Consider the following 22,633-nt stretch of genomic DNA (forward strand, 5'->3'; position numbering starts at 1 on the left):
ATTGTAAATTGTATACAATTAAAATACCCGAGTTTGGTCTTTATTTCAGGTATTTTTACGTCTACGATAAATACGATAAAAAATTAATTTAGACTTTTATTTAGTTTGTTCTGTGACCCGTAAACAACATCACAACACATAGCTAGAAATTGATGGTGGTACTGGTGTATGGTGGTGGTACTGGTGGATGGTGGTAGTGGTGGATGGTGGTGGTACTGGTGGATGGTGGTGGTACTGGTGGATGGTGGTAGTGGTGGATGGTGGTAGTGGTGGATGGTGGTGCTGGTGGATGGTGGTGGTACTGGTGGATGGTGGTAGTGGTGGATGGTGGTGCTGGTGGATGGTGGTGGTACTGGTGGATGGTGGTAGAGGGTGGATGGTGGTGGTAATTGGTGGATGGTGGTGGTAGTGGTGATGGTGATGGTACTGGTGGATGGTGGTGGTAGTGGTGGATGGTGGGTGGGTACTCGGTGGATGGTGGTGGTGGTGGTGGATGGCAGGTGTAGTGGTGGTTGGTGGTGGTAGGTGGTATGTGGCGGATGGTGGTGGTAGTGGTGGATGGTGGTACTGGTGGATTTGGTGATGGTAGTGGTGGATGGTGGTGGTACTGGTGGATGGTGGTGGTAGTGGTGGATGGTGGTGGTACTGGTGGATGGTGGTGGTAGTGGTGGATGGTGGTGGTAGTGGTGGAAGAAGATGGTGGCGGATGGTGATGGTGCTAGTGGAGGGTGGTAGTGGTCGAGAGTGGTGGTGGACTAGTAGTATTGGTGGAGGAAGATGGTAGAAGATGGTGATGGTGCAGTTAGAGGGTGGTGGCAGTGGTGGAGGAAGATGGTAGAGGTAGTGGTGGGTGGTAGAGGTGGAGAGTGGTAGTAGAGAATGTTGGTGGTGTAGGTGGAGTGTAGTGGAGGAGGTGGAGAGTGGTGGAGGAGGTGGAGTGTGGTGGAGTGTGGTGGAGGAGGTGGAGTGTGGTGGAGGAGGGGGTAGGGAGGGAGTGTGTGGTGGAGGAGGTGGAGTGTGGTGGAGGGAGGTGGTGGAGGAGGGTGGAGGTGGGAGGAGGTGGAGGAGGGTGGAGGGAGTGTGGTGGGAGGTGGTGGGAGGGAGGTGGAGGAGGTGGAGGAGGTGGAGGAGGTGGAGGAGGTGGTGTGTGGAGGGGGAGGTGGAGGGATGTGGGAGGGGGGGAGGAGGTGGGAGTGTGTGGGAGGAGGTGGGAGTGTGGGTGGAGGAGGGGTGTGTGGAGGGGGAGTGGTGTGAGGGGAGGTGTGTGGTGGAGGAGGTGTGTGGTGGGAGGAGGTGGGGTGGAGGTGGGAGGAGGTGGGAGTGGTGGGAGTGTGGTGGGAGGGGAGGGTGGGTGGTGGTGGGGAGGAGGTGGTGGTGGTGGGAGGAGTGGTGGGAGAAGGTGGTGTGGAGTGGTGTGGTGGAGGAGGTGTGGGGGAGGAGGTGGAAGGTGGGAGAAGGTGTGTGTGGAGGAGGTGTGTGGTGGAGGAGGGGAGGTGGTGGAGGTGGTCAATAAGGTTGGTCCAATGTTGTGTAGTGTGATGTAAGGAGGCGTGGCCGCGTGGACCCCGCCAGATAGCAGGCAGAGCTGGTAGTGAGGAGGGGCAGAGATGAAAGGGGGGGGTGGGTGGGGCGGGTGGTGTGAGGGCGGGGTGGTGTGATGGTCTGGTTAATGTGAGGGCGGGGTGATGTGAGGGGGGTGGTGGGGGCGGTGGTGGTGAGGGCGGGGTGATGTGAGGGGTGGGGGTGAGGGGCGGGGTGGTGGAGGGGCGGGGGGTGGGTGTGGAGGGTGGTGTAGATGTGGGGGCGGGGTGATGTGAGGGGGGGTGGTGTGGGGTGGGGTGGTGTGTGGAGGGCGGGGTGATGTGAGGGCGGGTGGTGGAGGGCGGGGTAGTGGAGGGATGGTGTGAGGGCGGGGTGGGTGGAGGGGTGTGAGGGCGGGGGCGGTGGTGGTGGAGGGCGTGTGATGAGAGGGGCGGGTGATGTGAGGGGCGGGGTGGTGTGTGGAGGGCGGGTGGTTTGATGGGCGGGGTGGTGGAGGAGCGAGGACGGTGCGGGGCAGGGGGTGGGGCAGGGTTGGTGTGTGAGGGGCTGGGGGTGGGGGGGTTAGAGGGGCGGAGGGTGTGGGGTGGTGGTGTGGGGGTGTGGAGAGGGGCAGGGTGGGAGGGACGGGGTGGTGTGGGAGGGGCTGGGTGGTGTGAGGGGCAGGGGTGGAGGGGAGGGGTGGGTGGGAGGGTGGGGCAGGGTGTGAGGGTGGGGTGGTGAGGGGGGGGGGGAGGGGGGGCAGGGGTGGGGAGGTAGGGGCAGGGTAGGGTGGAGGTGGGGTGGTGGGAGGGCAGGGTGGGAGGAGGGGCAGGGTGGTGGGAGGGCGGGGGAGTTAGGGCAGGGTAGGGTGTGAGGTGCGGGGTGGTGTGAGGGGCAGGGTGGAGTGAGGGGCAGGGTGGTGGGAGGGGCGGGTGGTGTGAGGAGCTGGGTGGAGTGAGGGGCAGGGTGATATGAGGGGCGGGGTGGTATGAGAGGCCGGGTTGATTCTTAATTTTGCTGCACGCAGCTGCTAGTCTATTGTGCACCCCATACTCATCCTATGAGCGATAACGCAAACGGGGATGACAGAGTAGAGGCCACAAAGGGCGTTTATCGGACTCCAGTGATCAAGATGTTATGGCATTAAGTTTAAGAGAATATTTCCAGTACATCATTTGTTTAGGTCGTACATAGTAAACTTCAGACAGACAGGCAGACAAATTTATTTGACTCTGACTTTTACAAAGTATGGAGCAGAGCTCCTTATCACTACAAGCACATATGAAAATAACAATTTACAACCGATACATTTACATTATCAAAAATTATTATAACTATAAGAAGTAATTCCTCATAATATGCTGGTTTCAATTATCTCTTTATCTCTCTAAACATATTTATTACACACTTCACAAACACAGCCAGGTTACAGATTGTTCTTACATTTGTCTGTTGCATTAATTTAGTAAATTTCAAACGACTTGGATAACTTCTATAAAATCTTGGTATATACAGTACTTGCATTTCTTTTATCTGATATCTTGATTATTACACTCTAGGCTTAGGATAACATGATATTTATCTCCAATAACGTAATAACCACATTTACCGCAGATTATCTCTTATCTTGGAATATTTTGATATCTACCAGTTAAATTGGTTATCCTTTTATTGTTAGCTCTAAATTTACTCAAGATATATCTGAGATTTTTTGGTAATCCTATTAAATATTCTTCTAACTTGAAAATAGTTTCATAAGTTGCATAACGACTATAATGCTGTACTATTAGTAATCCAGTCATCTTTTAATTTTCTTCCACCAGCATTTTTAACCATATTGAATTATGTTGGTCTTTCATCATTCATATACTGTATCTGACATCCCGCAATTATTTAGTACTTAATTCACCCTTTACTATATAGCATTACATAAAATTATATTTTTATTAACATTAAGGACATGTTTTAATAATTTTAAATAAAGCTTTTCTAATTCCTTATAAATATTATATCCCCAGACCTCACACCCATTTGTCATAATTGGTAATTCCATTGTATAAAAAATTGGATTTTCAAGTCAATGGGCAGATCAAATTTCCTACATTTCCCTATTAAACTGTTTGCTTGTGTACACAAATCATGTTGAGTTTTTTTAAATACACCATTATAGTTCAACAAGACACCTAGATATTTATATTCATGAACGATTTAAATTTGTTCTCCTTTAAACCTAAAATCATATCTTTCAGCTGCACATTTTTTTTCCTAACACCATTACAATATTCCTTCATGTCCTTAACAGCAGTCACATTACCTTTCTTACTAATGGTCAGGATAACAGTGTTATCTGCATACATTAGTACCAGAAATTTCAACATCATACCTAATCATTCTTCATTAAAATTTAAATATTCACAATTTCTGTCTAGCAAGAACTCTTCAAGATCATTAACATACAGTGAAAATAGAATGGGTGGAAAATGTTCTCCTTACCTAACTCCCCTACCATTCAAAAAATACTAAAAAAAAATCTCTTGGATATGCAAAATACAAGATGCGAAGTGTGGATACGGATCTAGTATATCAGCCAGCTTGCCATCTATCTTGCCATTGCATACACTGTGTATTTGGTTCTGTTTAGTTCTGTCCCTAAAAGGTTTTATTTTTCACAGTCAGACATAGTGTTGGAGTGTGTAGCCACATCTGCATAACCTTAGTCTAGCGGTTATAACATCTTGTAATCTAGTAATCTTGTTATTTGTTCCTTATACTCTTCATGTTTTACTAGATACATCTCATCATGGTAACCAATTGGTCGACTGGTGCCTGTTTGCAATTGCCTACTTGATTTAAATTCATCAACAAGTTCTTTCTTGATTACAGTTTTTAAGGTTCTATTTTGATAGTCCCAGATTGTATTTTCGAGTGTCACTCTTGGACGCGAGTTTGGCTAAGATGTCAACTCTTTCATGTCGACTGATGCCTACAGTATTTGAGAGAGGATTCACTGCAGCATGTTCCTTGTATCCCCGTCTACAAGACACATATACTTGTGTATGGCTTCAGAGACAAGCATGTGACAATGTAATCTTAGGGTATCAAGAGCAATTAATGAGGAAAAGGACTCAATGATGATGAGAATGTCAGTGGCAGTGTCTTCAACAACTTTCAAGGCCTTGAGTATGGCAAATGGTTCAGTTTGTAGAGTAGATGCCCAGCACTTCCAGCCCTCCCACGGGCAGTGTTATGAAAGCCATCAGTATAGATGGTCTGTGATGTAATTTTCAGTCGGTAGGTTATGTTTGTACTCAAAAGCTCTCACTTTGGCAGTGTGTTGGAAATAGGGATTGTGTGTGGTCAGTCGTTTATTAGGTAGGTAAGTGGGTGTCTCAGCTTTGTAGAGATTGTCTAGTCAAATTATCCTCAAATGTGTAGCTGTAGTTTGGATTCATTTAGATTCACCAGATTCATGATAATATAATCTATCAGTTTTCTAGAAGCAATGTTGTCAGGAACACCACACAAAAGCCTCAGGGCCATTGTGAGGTTTACTTCAATTATTCTATCGTTAACACTGGGTATACCTAGTTCTTTCCTCATATTAAGTACTTTCGTGCTCATGGGACAGCCTAGGATAATTCTGAGGTCATTATTTTGCTTTTATTTCGAACTTGTCAATGCTTTTCCTGCTACAAAGTACCAAGGCTGGTGCGTGATAATGTATCAGATCTTACAGAATATACTAGCCTAGGTTCTGTACATTGTGATGACAATTTTAATATTAGCGCCATAGTGTGGGTTGTACCCTGGGTTAGCTGTTGTATGGCAGGTGAGGTACAGGGGATAGAGAAACCGAGATATTTAAAACAGGAGACACAGTCAATGGTGTTGTTACCCATCTTAAGCTTTGATGGTCCGCGTTTGTTGCCAGCTTGTTTGTTGAACATTTTTATTATTTTTTCAGCGAAGGTGATGAAACCAAGGTTCTCGCAGGCTGAATGTACAACCTCTTCCACTTCCAACTATTACGACCAGTGCTGTCAATCCTTCCGTCTCCGTGTGGTGTGAACCCCAAAGTATCAACTCTAGAATCCCATTATGGTGCTAATATTATAATTGTCAAAACAATGTATACTTAGACTATATAAGATCTCTGATAGATTACCACGCACCAGGCCTGGTCCTTCGTGAAGAGAAAGGCATTGAAAAGGTCGTAAAAACTGCTAAACAATTCCTTCAGAATTATCCTAGCCTGTCCCATAAGCACTAAAGTACTTAATATGAGGAAAGAACTAGGTATACACAGTGTCAGAGATAGAATAATTGAAGTCAACCTCATGATAGCCCTGAGGCTTTTGCGGGGTGATCCTGACAACATTGTTTCCTTAAAATTACTAGAATATATAAGTCATGGGACTGGTGAATCTAAATGGATCCGAACTACAGCTACATATATGGAGATGTTTGGACTAGAACATCTGTATAAAATTGAGACACAACAGCGCTTCCTTCCACCCTGGCGGACAGTTCCCTTCGATATCACAATACCGACATACCCTACTTAACGATTAATTACGCACTGCCAAAGTGATAGCTCTTGAACACCCTACAGACTGATGATAACATCACACAGATCATCTACACCGATGGATCTCTTAACACCGCCTGTGGGAGGGCTGGAAGTGCTGTCGTTGTGACTCAACGTAACGGCAATACAATTGAGAAAGAAGGTAGAATTAACAACTGGGCATCCACTCTATAAAATGAATTAGTTGCCATATTTACAGCCATTAAATTTATTGAAACCACTGGAGCAGGCTTCAGTCCTCCCTCTCTCCCGTACTTTTGAACGCTTCGGATTCAAGATAAATTGGTAATTAGATTTAATTTTGCCACTTATAGTGGCTAGTTTAGCTAAAAGGGATTACTGAGTGGAGATAAAAAAGAGTGTGTATAACATTATAATAGTCCTCGGAGAACAAGGCGTGTTCATTAGTATTACATGGTGATCCATCTGATACATAATTAGTTAGTCTCACACAATTTTATCTTAACTACATAAGATCATTAAACATAGTAACATAATGCAAAGTTCATCACTCTATTAATCTTGGTTACGCTTCATTCTGCATTGCCTCATTGCTCCAGATAAGGCATAAACGAGTAGGCATAATTAGTCCACAATATTTCAGTCACTGAGCATTCAGGCTCAGGCAGAGGGTGGCTCCCTTCCGCTTTTGTTGCCGTTAAGTCGTGGTCGTTCAGCTCTGGAGGGACAACTTCTACCTTTGGTTCTCGGTCACCTTCATCCATGTTCACATTTCCCTTTTGTCTCTCTGGATCCATTTTTACTATGTCTTGTCCTTTTATTGAGATTTATTTGCAGGTCCGGTTAGGTCTCATAGTTTATTCGATGAACCACTGCTCATCGTCTGTATGTGCGTTCAATGGTGCAGCTCGCCGCTTGTATTTATGTTTGACGATAGTAGACCACTGCTTGTTGCTTACGGTGTTACAAGTGGCAAGTCACTGCCGGTTGCTTACGGTGTTACAAGTGGCAGGTCACTGCCGGTTGCTTACGGTGTTACAAGTGGCGCTTCACTGCTGGTCGGTATACTGCCAGCAGAGGGTGGTGCTCACGGTATCACTGTAGAGGGTGATCTGGCGTCAGGGAAGCCAGACAGTCACGCCACCTGCTGAACTGTCTATTCAGCAGAACCAGGACCTCTTGGCTGTAAACATCCCTTCAGCTCTCCCCTCTCCCCTATCCTCTATCAGGTCACGAGGTAGGCTGAGAGGCAGGCTGAGAGGTAGGCTGAGAGATTTATGTTTGTTTGGGGAAGGTGACACTTTTAGACGGCACATCGGTTGAGCCGCTGGGAGGCAGGCAGCAAATGCCAGCACTATGTAGCTGAAGCGAGCGGTGATAACACCAGTAGTGGCTTGCCCAGTACATGCCTTAGTAGTTGTTCAAATGCTATTCGGTGCCGAAAGCTCAGAGAAACACAGGCTTCACAGATGCAATTTTCTGGGAGAGGTCCACCGCACAGTGGTGCAGGAGAATAAAATCTCCTTTACAAGGTAACATGCTAGACTTACGAAATCTCGTGCCCTGTCATCTAACTATTTAAACATTCAACCCACAACAAACTTTCATTCACACCACTAGGTAACAGCACTCGTGCACAAGTCAATCACGTCACTAGAGGACAGCACTTGTGCACACGCTCATTCACGCCACACAGTGGTTCACTCACTCGCACTCGTTCGCATTACATAAGCACCTTGCACCTCCCATAAGACATTAGGGTCGATTTGAGGATCCACGATGTCTGGACTCGTCTTCATCTCATCGCCGTAAGTCTGTGAATTCCATCGCACCTCCAGTCGCTATGGCGTTCGCCATTGGCGGCCACTACGGCATGGCGGGAGCTGCGGGCCTGAATGCTCCTCCCAACCTACGCATGGCGGTGGGCGTTGTGCAGGACCCTGGATGCTGTCTGATTCTACTGGAGTTTTCGCCTCGGATGTAGACTTCAAGACGCTCTCTGGCACCTTCGGACGATGGGGATGGAGGAACTTCCTATTCCTCCACAGGATGCGGCCACTACCCACTCTGACAAGGTAGTCCCGGCTAGATCCCACACCCATGACAACACCTATGTGGTCCCACTGACTGCTCACATGGTCCTGCACATCGACGTAGGCGCCAAGGTGAACCGACACCTCCTCGACGACTGACACTACAGTTTTGGTGCATTTGTTTCCCAGCTCCAGGTGTGACGAGAAGGTTCCCAAGCAGGTGATCGGGTGGTGCCCCGTGGCGAAGACACCTGCACTATCTAGGGGGTGCAAAGCGGACTGAGAAATACCCAGGGACTGAACCATGTTTAGCCCCATGACCGTTGCCTCGGCCCCGGTTCGAGGGTCCAAACAACGGTGTCGCGGCCTGAAGAATGGGTGGCGTTGACTACCACCTGTGTCGCCTGACTCACTGACACTCTGTTGGTGTAAACGCCCGCCAGAAGCAGGTGAATGGCCCCCAGGCATCATTTCGAGAACTACCTCGGAGGATACTTCAAAATCTTGTCACGTTAGTCTCGAGCGGGTTTCCGACACACAACCGTTAAATGGCCTCGCTTGCCACAGTTCAAACAGTCTTTGTCCATAGCCTTGCACACTTGCGTGTCCCTACGACAGTCCTTGCCACACCTAAAGCATAAACCGGCCTTAACTTTTGCACTGGTTTTGCTTGTACCGAGACACTTTGGCGAACGTAAGACTCGCCGAACCTCGAATCACTGCATTGCTCACGTTAGCATTTTTTGAAGCATGGCATATATCGATAGAAAATGCAATTTATATTCCTTCTCCTCGAGTATACGTTTCAATCCTTCCTCATCAAGGCGATTTTCTAAACACGACTCACAAAAGTCACAGCGAGGGAAGCTTAAAACAATTTTCGTTTTGAAATAGTGATTTACGACTGAATAATTTGTTAAAGAAACGACTGCGACCCTATACAAATATACAAGGTATAAAGACGAGTCCCTACTCTACCGCAGTTCTAAATAATAGCACCACTGTCATATTATCAGATGCTCTTAAAATTAATTACACTTTCTATATAATTATTAAAGAGTGTAGTCTATGCACTGATTCAGTGGAATACCCTAGAATAAATAAATAACAAAACGTCTCTAATAGAAGTTAAGTGTTTACTAACAGTTACTGGGCGGCAGCTGATGTTGAATGTAGCCCAAATTTTCTGTTATAACTCAAGGAGGCTTTTATGCTACCTTAAATGTTATAGCCAAAAGAAATAGCCCAACTCAATCACCCCAGAAGATTAGCACAGGTGACAATATTCAGTCAGGATTAAATAGTCTAAAACTCTACGCAGACAATATAACTTGAGGCGGGTGTGCTTTTCCTGGATTGTCGGCCGACGATATTTTACTCCATTACAGCTTCAGATGACTGTTTGGTGATCATTGTTTTGCTATGGGTTAAGCACAGAATAAATAAACTACTGTAGAGGTTTTGTACCATCTAAACCACATGAATGGAGTCGATATATCTGGTGTTGTACTTTTATGAATGCTAGGAACCGTCTGACCACAAGGTGTCTAGGTGTACCCCAGTGTCTGAGTCGTCACGTGACCGTGTACGCGAGAAAATATCTTAGGCGTTATATGGTTTTCTCCTAAATAAAATTCTATAGTTATTTATATTTGGTAATTTTACTCTTTTCATGTGGGGTAACTAAACAAATTTTAGTTTAGGAGATTTTCCAACATTACTAGTCATTCGGGCAGTGCATTCAAAATCACTTGCTTTATCTACTCGTCTGAATTACTGGGTACTTAAGCATTTTATCAACTTAATACTCTATTACTTTGTATGAAAAGCATCTACAAGTCTCTTTTATTTTATTTTATTTAAATTTATGTTGACATTTATTGCATTATTTTTCACGACAAGTACATCAGAGCTATGAGTTGCGTATGAAAGATTAAAGCCAATACACTTGTCTAGAGCCCCGCCATAGATGTGTGTTGGCTCACTATCACCAATGACCTGAGCATCTCCATATGCACTTAGTAATGAGATAAGTCTCCTACCATTGGTGTTAGTGTTGCGGTCACGTAATTTTTTGTGTCTAGTGTTCAGATCACCAATTAGGACAAGGGTTCAATATATACGAAGTCTGGGAGATCTGTGTATCGAAGCTGATCTTGGGCAGCGTAGGCGTTTAGCACGTTGAGTGTGGAGTTGCCCAGGTGGATTGTTATTCCATTATATTGGAAGTTGGTAGTCTTTTTGGATACACGAACGATTTATTTACATACACTAAACATGTGTGAGTAGAACTAGGATCATAATACACATAATTGGGCAGACTGGGTGGGGGCATACCATTAGGTGTGAGACACTCCTGCAGACACACAATGTCGATGTCCTTATGAGAGGGCTGGGGCAGTGTGAGGGGAGGGATGATGAGAGAAGGAAGGGTGATGTGAGGGGCGGGGTGGTGTTGGGAGCGGGGTGGTATGAGGGGCGGAGTGATGAAAGGGGAGAGGTGATGAGAGGTGGGGTGATGAAAGGGGTGGAGTGATGAGAGGGGCAGAGGTGGTGTGAGAGGAGTAGTGATGAGGTGAAGGCGGAGTGTTGTGAGAGATGGGATGGTGTGAGGGGTTGGGTGGGATCAACTGAACTTTAGGCACTCGAGTTAGGTTAGGTTAGGTTAGGGTTAATATGTTATATAAGGAACAAGACCAACTCAATCAACAAGAAACAGAACTCCAGTAATCAATATAGGAAGGATTAACATAGAGATCGGCCTAGTTTTCGGATTTTAGTTTTATGCTTAATTTTGGTTTGCTACTATGGTGCATAGTTGTGAAGCGCAATATTGCTAAAACAGGGCGGAGTTAGTTTCATAAATTATGTAGCATAGTGCTATATGCCAGGAGCGTAACTAATGGGGGAAAGGAGGGGATATATCCCCCAAACTTTTGAACTGGGGAAGACTTCTGATGGACAAATTGACATTGCAGCACTAAGCAACTGCCCTGAATTGTCTGACTCTTACTCCATAAAATTGCAACTTTCAATTTTCATGACTCAGTTTCAACCCAAAATTGTCAGAAGTTATGTAAAGCTACGAGGCCTGAGATCAATCAGATGTTTCCTCCTGTGGCAATATTTTAAAGCTAATACTGATCTCACCTGCAAGCTCATCTACAGCAGAGCGCTCGTTCAACACACTAAAATGGTTGAAAACATACACTGGAGATCGTCCATGATTCAAAGAAGGTTAAATCCAAGGTCTATTAAGAGGAGGTCATCCCACACGCAGATGGCTGGAACTTTGCTGGCATCTCATGGTTACTCCCTCGCTCCTTCACACTCCTTATGAACAGAACATTTATGGTTCCACATACTGTACTTTATTATCTCCGAATTTCACATAGAAAATAATACAAGCAGAGTGTCTAACCTTGCATATAACTCTAGCTAAATACACCAATCAGTGCAGTGGGTGATACAGAATAAATCTGTAGTACCAGGCAAGGAAAGGTTAAAACAAAAACAATGCATTTTTGTCTTATTTATATATTTAAGTGCAGTTTAAGATAGGTTAATTATAACTAAATGTACAGTCGCCTACAGGAAATCTTTCCTCCCTATTTAGCTCATTAAGTTTATAATTTAGACGTGAGGTGACAGAAGTTATGACCTCACATGACAAGTGTCGCCATCACTGACGCCAGATTATAGGAGGGAATGGTAGTAAGGGCAGGTGGTCACAGGTGCTGCATGCAGGTGTGAGGTAAGGTGACAGTAGTTGTGATAAAACATAACAAGTGTTACCGCCACTGACACCATTTAATAATAATAATAATTGACGGTTTATTGAAAAAGTTCTGCAGCCCGAAGGCTGAAAATATACATTGGACATAAATGACTTATTACATACATTGGTGGTTTAACAAAAGTCTTCATTAGAGAAAGGTGAACATACAGTGAACATACAGATTATTGTAGGTGTTGAACAGCAAACACGTAGTGTAGTAACTCCCTCCCAGATGGTGTTAGGAAGGACCTCACGTGGTGTAGTAGTTCCCTCACAGATGGTGTTATGAGGGGCCTCACGTGGTGTAGTAATTCCCTCACAGATGGTGTTATGAGGGGCCTCACGTGGTGTAGTAATTCCCTCACAGATGGTGATATGAGGGGCCTAACGTGGTGTAGTAACTCCCTCACAGATGGTGTTATGAGGGACCTGAAGTGGTGTAGTAATTTCCTCACAGATGGTGTTATATGAGTGAGGTGTGGTCCCAGGCCTTCCTATCGTAGACGGATTAACACATCGCTGGTTGTTGTTGGGTCTCACGGGCCGTTATCACTGGGTACCTGGGACCTCACTGTGTGAAGGTTAACTTGGGTACGACTGTTACTGTTGAGTTGTTCTCACTGACTTAAGCACTGTTTACCACTGTTTAACACTGGTTCCATTCCTTTCCTAAATGAAATTGTAACTTCTGGCGAGAACTTGTTGATATTCCTGTGGGGAGGAGGGTTCAGGGGAGAGAGTTGGTAGGGGCCAACTTAACAGTTGACCTGGCTGCTCCGAGAGGAGCGCCAGGTACGTCTTGACCCTTCTGTGGTCTGTGAGTTGATACACACAATAATATTTTCTGTTTTAACACTTATATTTAACTTTTTTCCATAAAAAGTCGTAGGCAAGCAAATTTCCTCCATAAATTTGTCAGGGCAATTAAAAAATTTACATATCCATATTTCATATTCTCAAACCATTATCTGAGTTCTTCAGATTTCAATATCTATGATGAACATCCTAAAAAACAGACGACATCGAACAAAAACTGGTGTGCAAGAAAGGGGGCTTCATATGCTTGTGGCATGACGAAGTAAAGGATCTCACACAAATATGTTGAAGGAAATCTGTCGTGATGTCAGAGTAAAACCGACCCTCCTTCCATTGGACGGTGAGAATTTCCAACATAGTACTTCAAACACATCCAACGAAGCTCGTGTTGACGTCAGTGCTCGAGGATTCTGAACGCCGGGACAGCGAGCCTTCTTCGACATCAGGATTTTTTATCCCATAGCCGCATATCAATGTAACTTAGCTCTCGATGCTGCACACAGGTGGAACAAGAACGACACGATAATGGAATACGGGGAGAGAATTCAGAACGTTGATTAAGGCAACTTCACTAATCTGGTGTTCACAACCTCTGGTGGGATGGGACCAAGCTCAAGATGTTGGTGTGGGGATTAGTGGATGACATCATTATGACCTGACCTCATGTTTAATAAGGTCACCCTGTATATATAAGCCTCTCTCTGTCCATGTAATCCAGTTGCCTCTGAAGATGTCTTGAATAAAGACGAAAGCTAAGGTGCTCCGTTGTTTCCCTTTTTCCGTGTGATTTTATCAAGGTTTATCTTATCCACGTTTTCAGTGTGGATCTACATGATATATATATATTATATATATATATATATATATATATATATATATATATATATATATATATATATATATATATATATATATATATATATATATATATATATATATATATATATATATATATATATATATATATATATATATATATATATATATATATATATATATATATATATATATATATATATATATATATATATATTTTACCGAATGCAGCTGGTATGAAACACGAGGTACCATATATGCTTCATTTTTAGTCCATATAACACGTGGACTTGAACATACAATCAACGACCTCACCAGCCTTTTGTTATATGGACTAAAAATGAAGTATATATGGTACCTCGTGTTTCATACCAGCTGGATTCTGTAAAATGCTACTCCCACCACATAAGTGGCACGGGCAATCCTCAATGGGAGGTTCACGGCGCCATCAGCTCGATGAACAGGCTTTCTGTGAAATAAAACATAGTCTAGGGTTGCTTTTAGTGTCCTTGTGGCATGTTGGTAGTGTTCACTGGTCACGCCCATTAGGTCTCGGGTTCGAATCCTGGCTGGTGAGGTCGTTGATTATATCTTCAAGTCCGTGTGTTATATTGACTAAATATGATATATATATATATATATATATATATATATATATATATATATATATATATATATATATATATAGTAATTTTATACTTCTTCTCCAGCCTTTAAATTTTCGTCCTCGTAGTAACAATTACAACAGATTTTCTATGAATTTTAGCTGTACTAAAAATTTACCGCTTGGTTTCATTCACTTTCATTGTTTCCTACATGCTGTTTCATCCCAGTTATTGTCTCCTCTTTCCACATTTTAGCCAACAAATTGGTAATGGTGAAACTTGTGGCCAATATATCCACCAAAATACCGCTTCTTCAAAAACAATGCCTGTTCCCACAAGGGTAATTGGATCGTAATTTTCCATGTCCTCACTGCCATTCACTGAATCCTTTACATCTATCATGGAAAATAGTATCGCAGACAAACATAGTCCACAATGAAGGGCTTCTTATGTTTTGTTTTGTTTTTGTCATTTGCAATAGACTGGGTTTGATTAAAGTTGGAATAAGAACACACTGATATATTTACATCATCACTGCCTCTCTCTCTCTCTGTCTCTCAACAAATTATCTTTGCCAAGAAAATATGTTTTCACGTGATATTTTACTTGAACCGAAGGACGAGTGTTCGTAACAGCCTCCCATTTGCCCGAGACAACCAAAACAATGTTCTAATCTAACTCATAATGATTTAACTTATATGTTATACTTCTCTTTTATCATTTGATAAAATTTGGGCAAAGATTGGTAACCTTAGTAATTTATATTTAAGTTTTCTCTCATAAGCAGTTGGTTCAAAATGACGACTGCATATCCGAGCATTAGCAGTATTGATGTTGTCTTTTTTCTTGCAGAGGTTAATCCACTTGTGTCTTAGTTCTTCATCTTTAGGAAATGTATGGCAGTGCATATTCCCCTCTCATTTGAACAAAGAATTGCACCCAAACATTACACAATTAGCAGACATAATGTAACAGAGAATATTGTGGCAGCCCTGGTTGTAGTTTCGTTGTCAATTCATTAATCTAATTTCTTCATTATTTAAGCAAATATACGGACTTATGGTACGTATCATGATCGTGAATAATAATGAATAGTTAATTAATATAAAAATTTTACCTTTGGATTGTTAATATTTATCCTAACAGTGATACAGCCGATAATTATCCCCATTACATACAGCCTTACTTTACCAAGTATTGCCAGGTAAAATTACGAGTACGAGAGCCAGGTTTTGGTCGATGGAACTTTGGCTGACTGTTCAGTCGTGGTCAATAGTAATCACCCACTCAACCACCTAACTCCTGCGCTTGGCCGGGTCCTTTCTGCATGGTAAGTCAGATGGGGTGGAGAAAGGGAATGATCGACTTGGGGAGGGTCGTTTTGTTGGTGTGGGAGGGGGGGGGTGGTATGCGATGCAAATTGCTCAGCAAGGAGAGAGGGAGTTGATGAAAGCAGGGAAATTCACGAGAGGACCCTTATTTTATGATTATTATAATGTGCCATACATGTCCTTATTTATATATTTTTTTTCAGTTTGTGGTTCAGGTTTTAAACAAAGGTAATTATATATTTATAATAACGTTTATATGAGGAGAAATATTGAATACTAGGGTAAAAATCACTTTTATTTTTAATATTTACCAACACACGTCAATGGCAGATCCAATGTCCTTGTAACAAAAATGTGATTATATGTCCCTATATTGAATGTAAAATTTTTAATGTACCAACTTACTCTTTCATTGTCTTTTTAATTATTTATGTTTATTTACTTATCTATTCATATACTTATTCTTCTTTCTCTTTCGTTACACCCGTGAGAGGTGGAGAGGGTGAGGGAGCTAATTGTTTATGGTTGCGGTCGGCTGGTGATATAGGCATACAGTTGGCCCTCCCACACACACACACACACACACACACACCAGCCAGGGTAGACTCAGCTGGAAGGCTGGTTAGGGGAACCAAGATACAACACTTCACCTATGGAAATATAGGATAGTTATTGTATACAGGACTCACCGTATTATTGCATAACTCCAAAGACATGCATGACAACGTTTTAGTCAACACAAGATATTTGAGGACTAATCATAATGGCTCTTCATTTATTAACGACATTACTCAAATTGAACAGTTACACTTCAAAACAATAAACCTATGCTCCTAGCTAGTTAAACGGGGACCATGACTCACAATACATTTCGGGAAACGGAACAAACCCAATAGGTACTCACATTATAGCTGCCATATGAGGAGGTGACACCCAGGACACAACCACACTTAACTCTGACCAAACACTGACTCCGCTATTCAAACCGAGTGAACCCACAAGGGACGCCAAAACTTTCATGACATCACGCCTCATAGGCCTTCTCATTGGTCGAAGACAGGCCTAAGGCCTTCATACTATTGTCTTAAAATTGGCGGGAACTCTCAAGTGGCGGGAAGCTCATGACATTGTTACATCCTTCTCGCCTGTCAATTGTGGTTCCCCGATCTAAAATTATATAATTTATATGAATTTAGAGTCCAAATATGTTTGGTTTACATTACACACTCAAAATTATTTATTTTAACATATCAAATGTCACCAAACCATCAAAGATTCTCACCGCGTCTAGTTTCCCAAGTTCCCAGACTTCCTCACAGAGGGTTAACCAACGTTTCACAGTCTGCCTTGTGACCCCAACCTCCCTTGCAGATTCTGAAACATTATTGACCGCCATACGCAAACTGATAATTTGACCGCGACTCGCCATCAACGTTCTTTAACGTCCATCCTGGGCTGGGTGTGGATCAGTTGCTAAACTCCATTGCCATTACCACCTCGTCACCTCTCATTGATTTTCACAACTCTGATAAACATATTATAGAATGAACAAGTCACATTCTATCCAACAATTAATTCTTAATTTTTGTACGAACATTTTCTGTTTTTTCAAGAATGGTAGTAGCGAGAGGTGGAAGTGATCAAGAATCAGTCTATTGTACAGTAGAGTTACTGGAGGTAAAAAGTGCTGAATGCAAAGCCACGCCCCTCCTCGTTTATGTGTTCATAATTATCAGGGTCTCTCCCTCACAAGACCCAGACACCTTATCAACCCTAATGACACATTACCTGCCAAGGGCTCACTCACATTCTTCCCCAGAATCTCAAGTAGAGGGAAAGTTAACTCCATTTTGACACCTCTCCTTCACTTCCTCGGACACTCGACCACCTGGTTGGTTAGTTGGTTGATTTGGTTGGTTGGTTGGGCTTTAGGCCTATCAACTGTCAAGGTTATTAGGGACGTCAACGTCAGGCTACATCCACCAACCTTATCACCTTCTTCAGGTGTTAAGGCTAATTCTAATACCACATACACTCTCGCTGCATATGTGGTCCTTGACTTGTGCCCTCTTACCTTACCCGGGTCCTCCAACCCGAGCTCTTCCCTCAACAATACCTCCCCCCCTAGCTCTCCCACATCAATACCTCCCCCTAATTATCCCCCCATCAGTACCTCTCCCTTAGCTCTCCCCCTATGAATACCTCCCTCCCCCCTAGCTCTCCCACATCAATACCTCCCCCTAATTATCCCCCCATCAGTACCTCTCCCTTAGCTCTCCCCCTATGAATACCTCCCTCCCCCCTAGCTCTCCTCCCCATTAATACCTCCCCTTGCTTTTGTGACCCACCGTGTAGAAGGGCCTGGAGCTCGCAGGATTAGTAGTTGGACGGGTGGATGATTATTTTTGACTGCAACAATATACTATACGTATCTGTGTTGTGTTATCTTAAGATTTATCCTTTTTTTAACTTAACCTACTGTATCTACTGACAGGAGCCTTGTGGACTATCGCACGAGGAAGGCTCACCGTTATGTAATCCGTGACCGTGACTTGCTCAAGTACCTGGCCGGCCTGGTGGTGTTCATCACAGGTTACCTGGCCGCCTGGTCTGCCCTCACAGCCCACCTAGCCACTGAGGGACACTCACCGCTTGCTCTAGGACGCACTAGTGAGGGCCTGGCCTTCAGTGTCTGTAAAAGTGTCTGGTGGGAATATGTTACAGAGACTGGTGAGTTCTGGCAGTGTTTAGTTAAGGATACCTCATTCATTGGAAGGTCCTGTTGAAATGTAATAGAATGTAAATGTACTTTATCTCAGAAACTAACCTTGTTTTGTAATTTTTAGGGTAAAGGTTCGGATTATGCCATAAAGGGAATTTGATTACAGAAATATTTTTTTCATGTGAACATGATTATTATTTTCTTCCCTAATGCATATATAACGGCTCAAGTTTCACTTCCATACATCCCATTCGATTTAAGGTTGAGTAGTGAACTTAGGTATTGCATTCAACAGACATTGGTAATCTGTTTTATTTGTACATAATCATTAATTATGAAGTAGATAAATCTGCAACTGTAGTTCGAGTATCTTGTACATTTAATGCCCTAAGATAAAAACGTATTATGTTATAACAGACTTTCTTTCTAACTGTAAATGCAAGATCAGTGGTTGAATTGTGTTTTTAACCTGCAGGCGAACTTCTCTTCATTCTCTTTGGTTTATATCTCGCATGGCACCTCAACAAGGCTGCAGGAAATTCCGGCGATCCCAGTGAATTTTCAGAACGGCGAGCCTTAGCAAGTGCCCTCGTGTTGGAGTTTGTCGCATCAGCCATTCTGTACGTCGGCCGTCACCTTGTCTGGCTACGGGCACACCCTGACCATGTGTTCCTGGCATATTTTGCACGAACACACTTGACTGTCACTCTCTCCCTTTTGATGATCCTCACCCCAAAGGTTAGTCTCTTTCCTTTTGCCTTTATTGTTCACTCTAATTATTAATTAATCTTTTCCTTCACAGTAGGAGCAGCACTAAAGAAGGATGGATTATGTGAAATCATTCTCTAACCTCTTTATTTCCAGCCAAGCCTGTATTTTATTTGTGTTAAAGGTTCAATAAAAACCCACAACGTATATACACAAATGTATATATGTTCCTCTGTCCTGGTGGTGAAACTTTGCCATTTTTTCTTAAGTTCTGGCACGAAGAACTAGTACACACACTCCCTGTTTAAAAAAGGGTTCTGTTCTTGATAAACCTTTCCTAAATCAAATCTTATTTACCTATTATAAAACTGAGATATGTTCCTAAAAAAAAACCTTCCCAGACTGTCTTAAAATGCGACAAAACATATTTTAGTGAAACGTACACAATGATTATAAGTCAATAATAAACACCATTTATTGAATAATATGCAGTACGATATGATTTCATAAGTAGGAGAAATTGTAGTGGTTGAAAGTTGAGGTGACGGTGGGGATGGAGGGTGGTGTATGGGGTTACTGACAAGTAGAAGATGGGGCAATAGTAACGCCTGCCTCACCAACATCTTCATCTTGGGTATAGGTAGGGGAGTCGGAATTCCCCTCGTCATTTGACAATGCAGGAGAAGGATCGTTTCCGCAGCTGGGTTGAGTTAGAGGCTTTACTTTTACTTTTTTCCTCTTCGCCAATGATCGGCTCATTAGCCGCTTGGGTGGTCGGTCACATCTCTGTTACGCACTGTTGGGAAGTACTGGGCATGTACTGGCTCCTGAATTTATCTGAACCTGCTCCAGTGTTGGTCAAGTCTGGTCTTGAAAGAGCTCACACTCGGTGCCGTCACAACATTCTCCGGCAAGTTGTTTCAAGAGTTCTGAACTCTCACTCCGAAAAATTATGTCATCAAAATTTTCTGGATCTGTGGCTTCTTCAACCTTGAATTGTGACCACTTGTGGGGCAGGCGTCCGCCAGCTCCAGGTATGTGTCATGCCATGACTACGGAGCAGCTGGCTAAGGACTCGTTGGCTGTTTCAAGCAGCAATTACTGACGTCAATCAACATCACAGTGCACCATAACGGGACTGGCCAATGAGACGGAACTATGAGGTGGTGCGACGGAGGTGAGCTATTAGCCCCAAATCATCAACCTGGCAGTCGGACTCCTGGCTGGCTGGCTGGCCCGGTCAACACTGGCTGCCGTGACCTGTGTGTGCTATGAGAGTCCTGCCGTGAGCTGTGTGTACTCTGGGAGTCCTGCCATGAGCTGTGTGTGCTGTTGGAGTCCTGCCGTAAGCTGTGTGTGCTGTGGAGTACTGCTGTGAGCTGTGCGTGTTATGGTAGTCCTGCCGTGAGCTGTGCGTGTGTGCCGTGGGAGTACTGCCGTGAGCCGTGTGCTGTGGGAGTCCTGCAGTGAGCCGTGTGCTGTGGGAGTCCTGCCGTGAGCCGTGTGCTGTGGGAGTCCTGCAGTGAGCTGTGTGAATCCTGCCGTGAGCCGTGTGAGTACTGCCGTGAGCCGTTGCCGTGAGCCGTGCTAGGAGTACCTGCCGTGAGCCGTGTGCTCTGGGAGTACTGCAGTGAGCGTGTGCTGTGGGAGCCTGTCAAAAGTGCTGGGAGTCTTGCAGTGAGCTGTGTGTGTTGTGCGGGTCCTGTCGAGCTGTGTGTGTGTGTGTGTGTGCTGGGAGTACTTCCGTGAGCCGTGTGCTGTGGAATCCTGCCGTGAGCCGTGTGCTGTAGGAGTCCTGCCGTGTGCTGTGGGAGTACTGCAGTGAGCCGTGTGCTGTGGGAATCCTGCCGTGAGCCGTGTGCTGTAGGAGTACTGCCGTGAGCCGTGTGCTGTGGGAGTCCTGCCGTGAACCGTGTGCTGTGGCAGTATTGCCGTGCGTCGTGGGAGTGCTGCTGTGTGTCATACCAGTGCTGTGTGTTTTAATAGTTAAGTCCACCCTTATACGTTGGAAATGCCAACCCTATCATTCTATTGGAAATAGTATAACGACTGGAGCCCGAACAGGGATAACGTTTGGGTGGACTGATTGGTGGCCGTAGACAAGTTCTCACGAAACAGTTTAGGTACGGTTACGGCTGTGGTAAGACAGGAAAGATGTCTACCTCAGAATTATTTGAAGAAGCAAAGCTGATGGGGCTCAGTGAACCTACTGAAATTAGGAATTATGTGTTGACTAGGCAAGCCGAAGAACGTGAGGAAAGAGCCAAGGAGCGGGAAGAGCGAGCCAAAGAACGGGAAGAGCAGGAAAAGCTACGCCTTCACGAGCTTTAAGTTTGGAGAATTAGAAGTGAGGAAGCTGAGAAAGTCAGGAAACACGAACTGGAGATCGCAACAGTTAAGCAGGATTCCTCCGCCCAGATGCCTGCCGTATCCTCGTTTCCTCACGTAAAACTACCAATGTTCAACGAGCAAAAAAATCATAGAACCATACATACTGTACAACGGTTTGAGGATCTGGCAGAGCTCTACAGTTTCAGTGAGTCTGTGAAATGTCTCCACTTCATGAGCCTGGTTGAGGGAAAGCCACTGGAAATCCTGCATCGTATCAACAGTAGTGAGAAGTCAGCTCTTCTTAAGGCTTATGGATTAAATTTAGAGCAAGCAAGATCCCAGTTTCTTGCTTACTACGATGCAGGACAATTTGAAAATTCTTACCCACCCGAGCTCATCTCCCAGTTCAAGATTCACAAGGTGGGGACCCTTAGTCAGATGGCTGAAATAGCAGATGCTCACTTTTCTGCAGATGGCTACCAACCAAGGAAAGAGTGACAAGGTAAGAAACCATAAGCACCTCTCCAGTACAAAGATCAGTCACAGCAAGGAAACCAGGATCTTTATCGCCAACAACATCCGCCATATCAGACTTACAAGAGGGACCAGACTAAATGGCGTTCAGGGTTTAATCACAGTGATATCTGACAACAGAAATCCGCCGCCGTTGCGTTCTACCACAACGAGGATTCTGAACCCCTTCAGAAATTACAACCTCCACCTCAGGATGACTCGGAACAGAGGCATCACAAGTTTTAACTAGCAGCCGTCTCCACACACTCTTGTCACTGGCACACCAACTTCCTTATCCAGCCTGGGTATGTAGGAAACCAAGCAGTCAGTGTTATGAGGGACAACGGATCCTCGGGCTGCGTGGTGAAGAAGACCTTGGTACTAAGCCATCAGTTCACCGGTGGGTAGATTCACGTCAAGATGATTGATGGGTCTATCACAATTGTGCCTGAAGCAAGAGTGCACGTGGAATCCTCGTTCTTCACTGGTTGGATTAATGCAACAGTTAAATCCGAGCCAATTTCTGAAGTGATATTTGGGAACATTGAAGGGGTTAGGAGTAGCTGCTTCATGGAGGCGACCACCCATACTTCTGCTGCCACCGTGACCCGACAGGTGGCTCGAACAAAACCACGTGCCATTCCACTGGTCGTTACGGCACCTTTCGACCTCATGGACAGTCAAGACGTACTGAGAGAACAAGAAACGACCCCACGCTCAATACGGTACGAAAGAACTTACTGGCAGGGACCGTTAGAAATTCTTATGGCAACCGAACAAGATTTGTCAAGAAAAGGAACCGTTTGTATCATGAGTTTGTGACACCATACCAGGAGGAACGTCTGCAGTTGTGGTTCCCGCTAAATACCGTAGGGAATTGTTCAAGATGGGTCACTGTGCTGCTCTCGGT

General features: G+C 44.3%; 1 protein-coding gene across 1 annotated transcript in view; it reads left to right on the forward strand.

The window, feature by feature from the left end:
* The window catches only part of LOC121859638 (probable G-protein coupled receptor 158), a 91,976-nt gene that overhangs the window by 15,358 nt on the left and 53,985 nt on the right, over positions 1 to 22,633 (forward strand). The window contains exons 3-4 of the mRNA XM_042356572.1: positions 17,944 to 18,179; positions 18,647 to 18,909. Of these exons, the coding sequence (XP_042212506.1) occupies positions 17,944 to 18,179; positions 18,647 to 18,909 (499 nt within the window). The remainder of the gene's footprint in view (positions 1 to 17,943; positions 18,180 to 18,646; positions 18,910 to 22,633) is intronic.

Source organism: Homarus americanus, unplaced genomic scaffold (genome assembly GCF_018991925.1).
Source record: "Homarus americanus isolate GMGI-L3 unplaced genomic scaffold, GMGI_Hamer_2.0 scaffold7626, whole genome shotgun sequence".
Lineage (NCBI taxonomy): Eukaryota > Metazoa > Arthropoda > Malacostraca > Decapoda > Nephropidae > Homarus > Homarus americanus.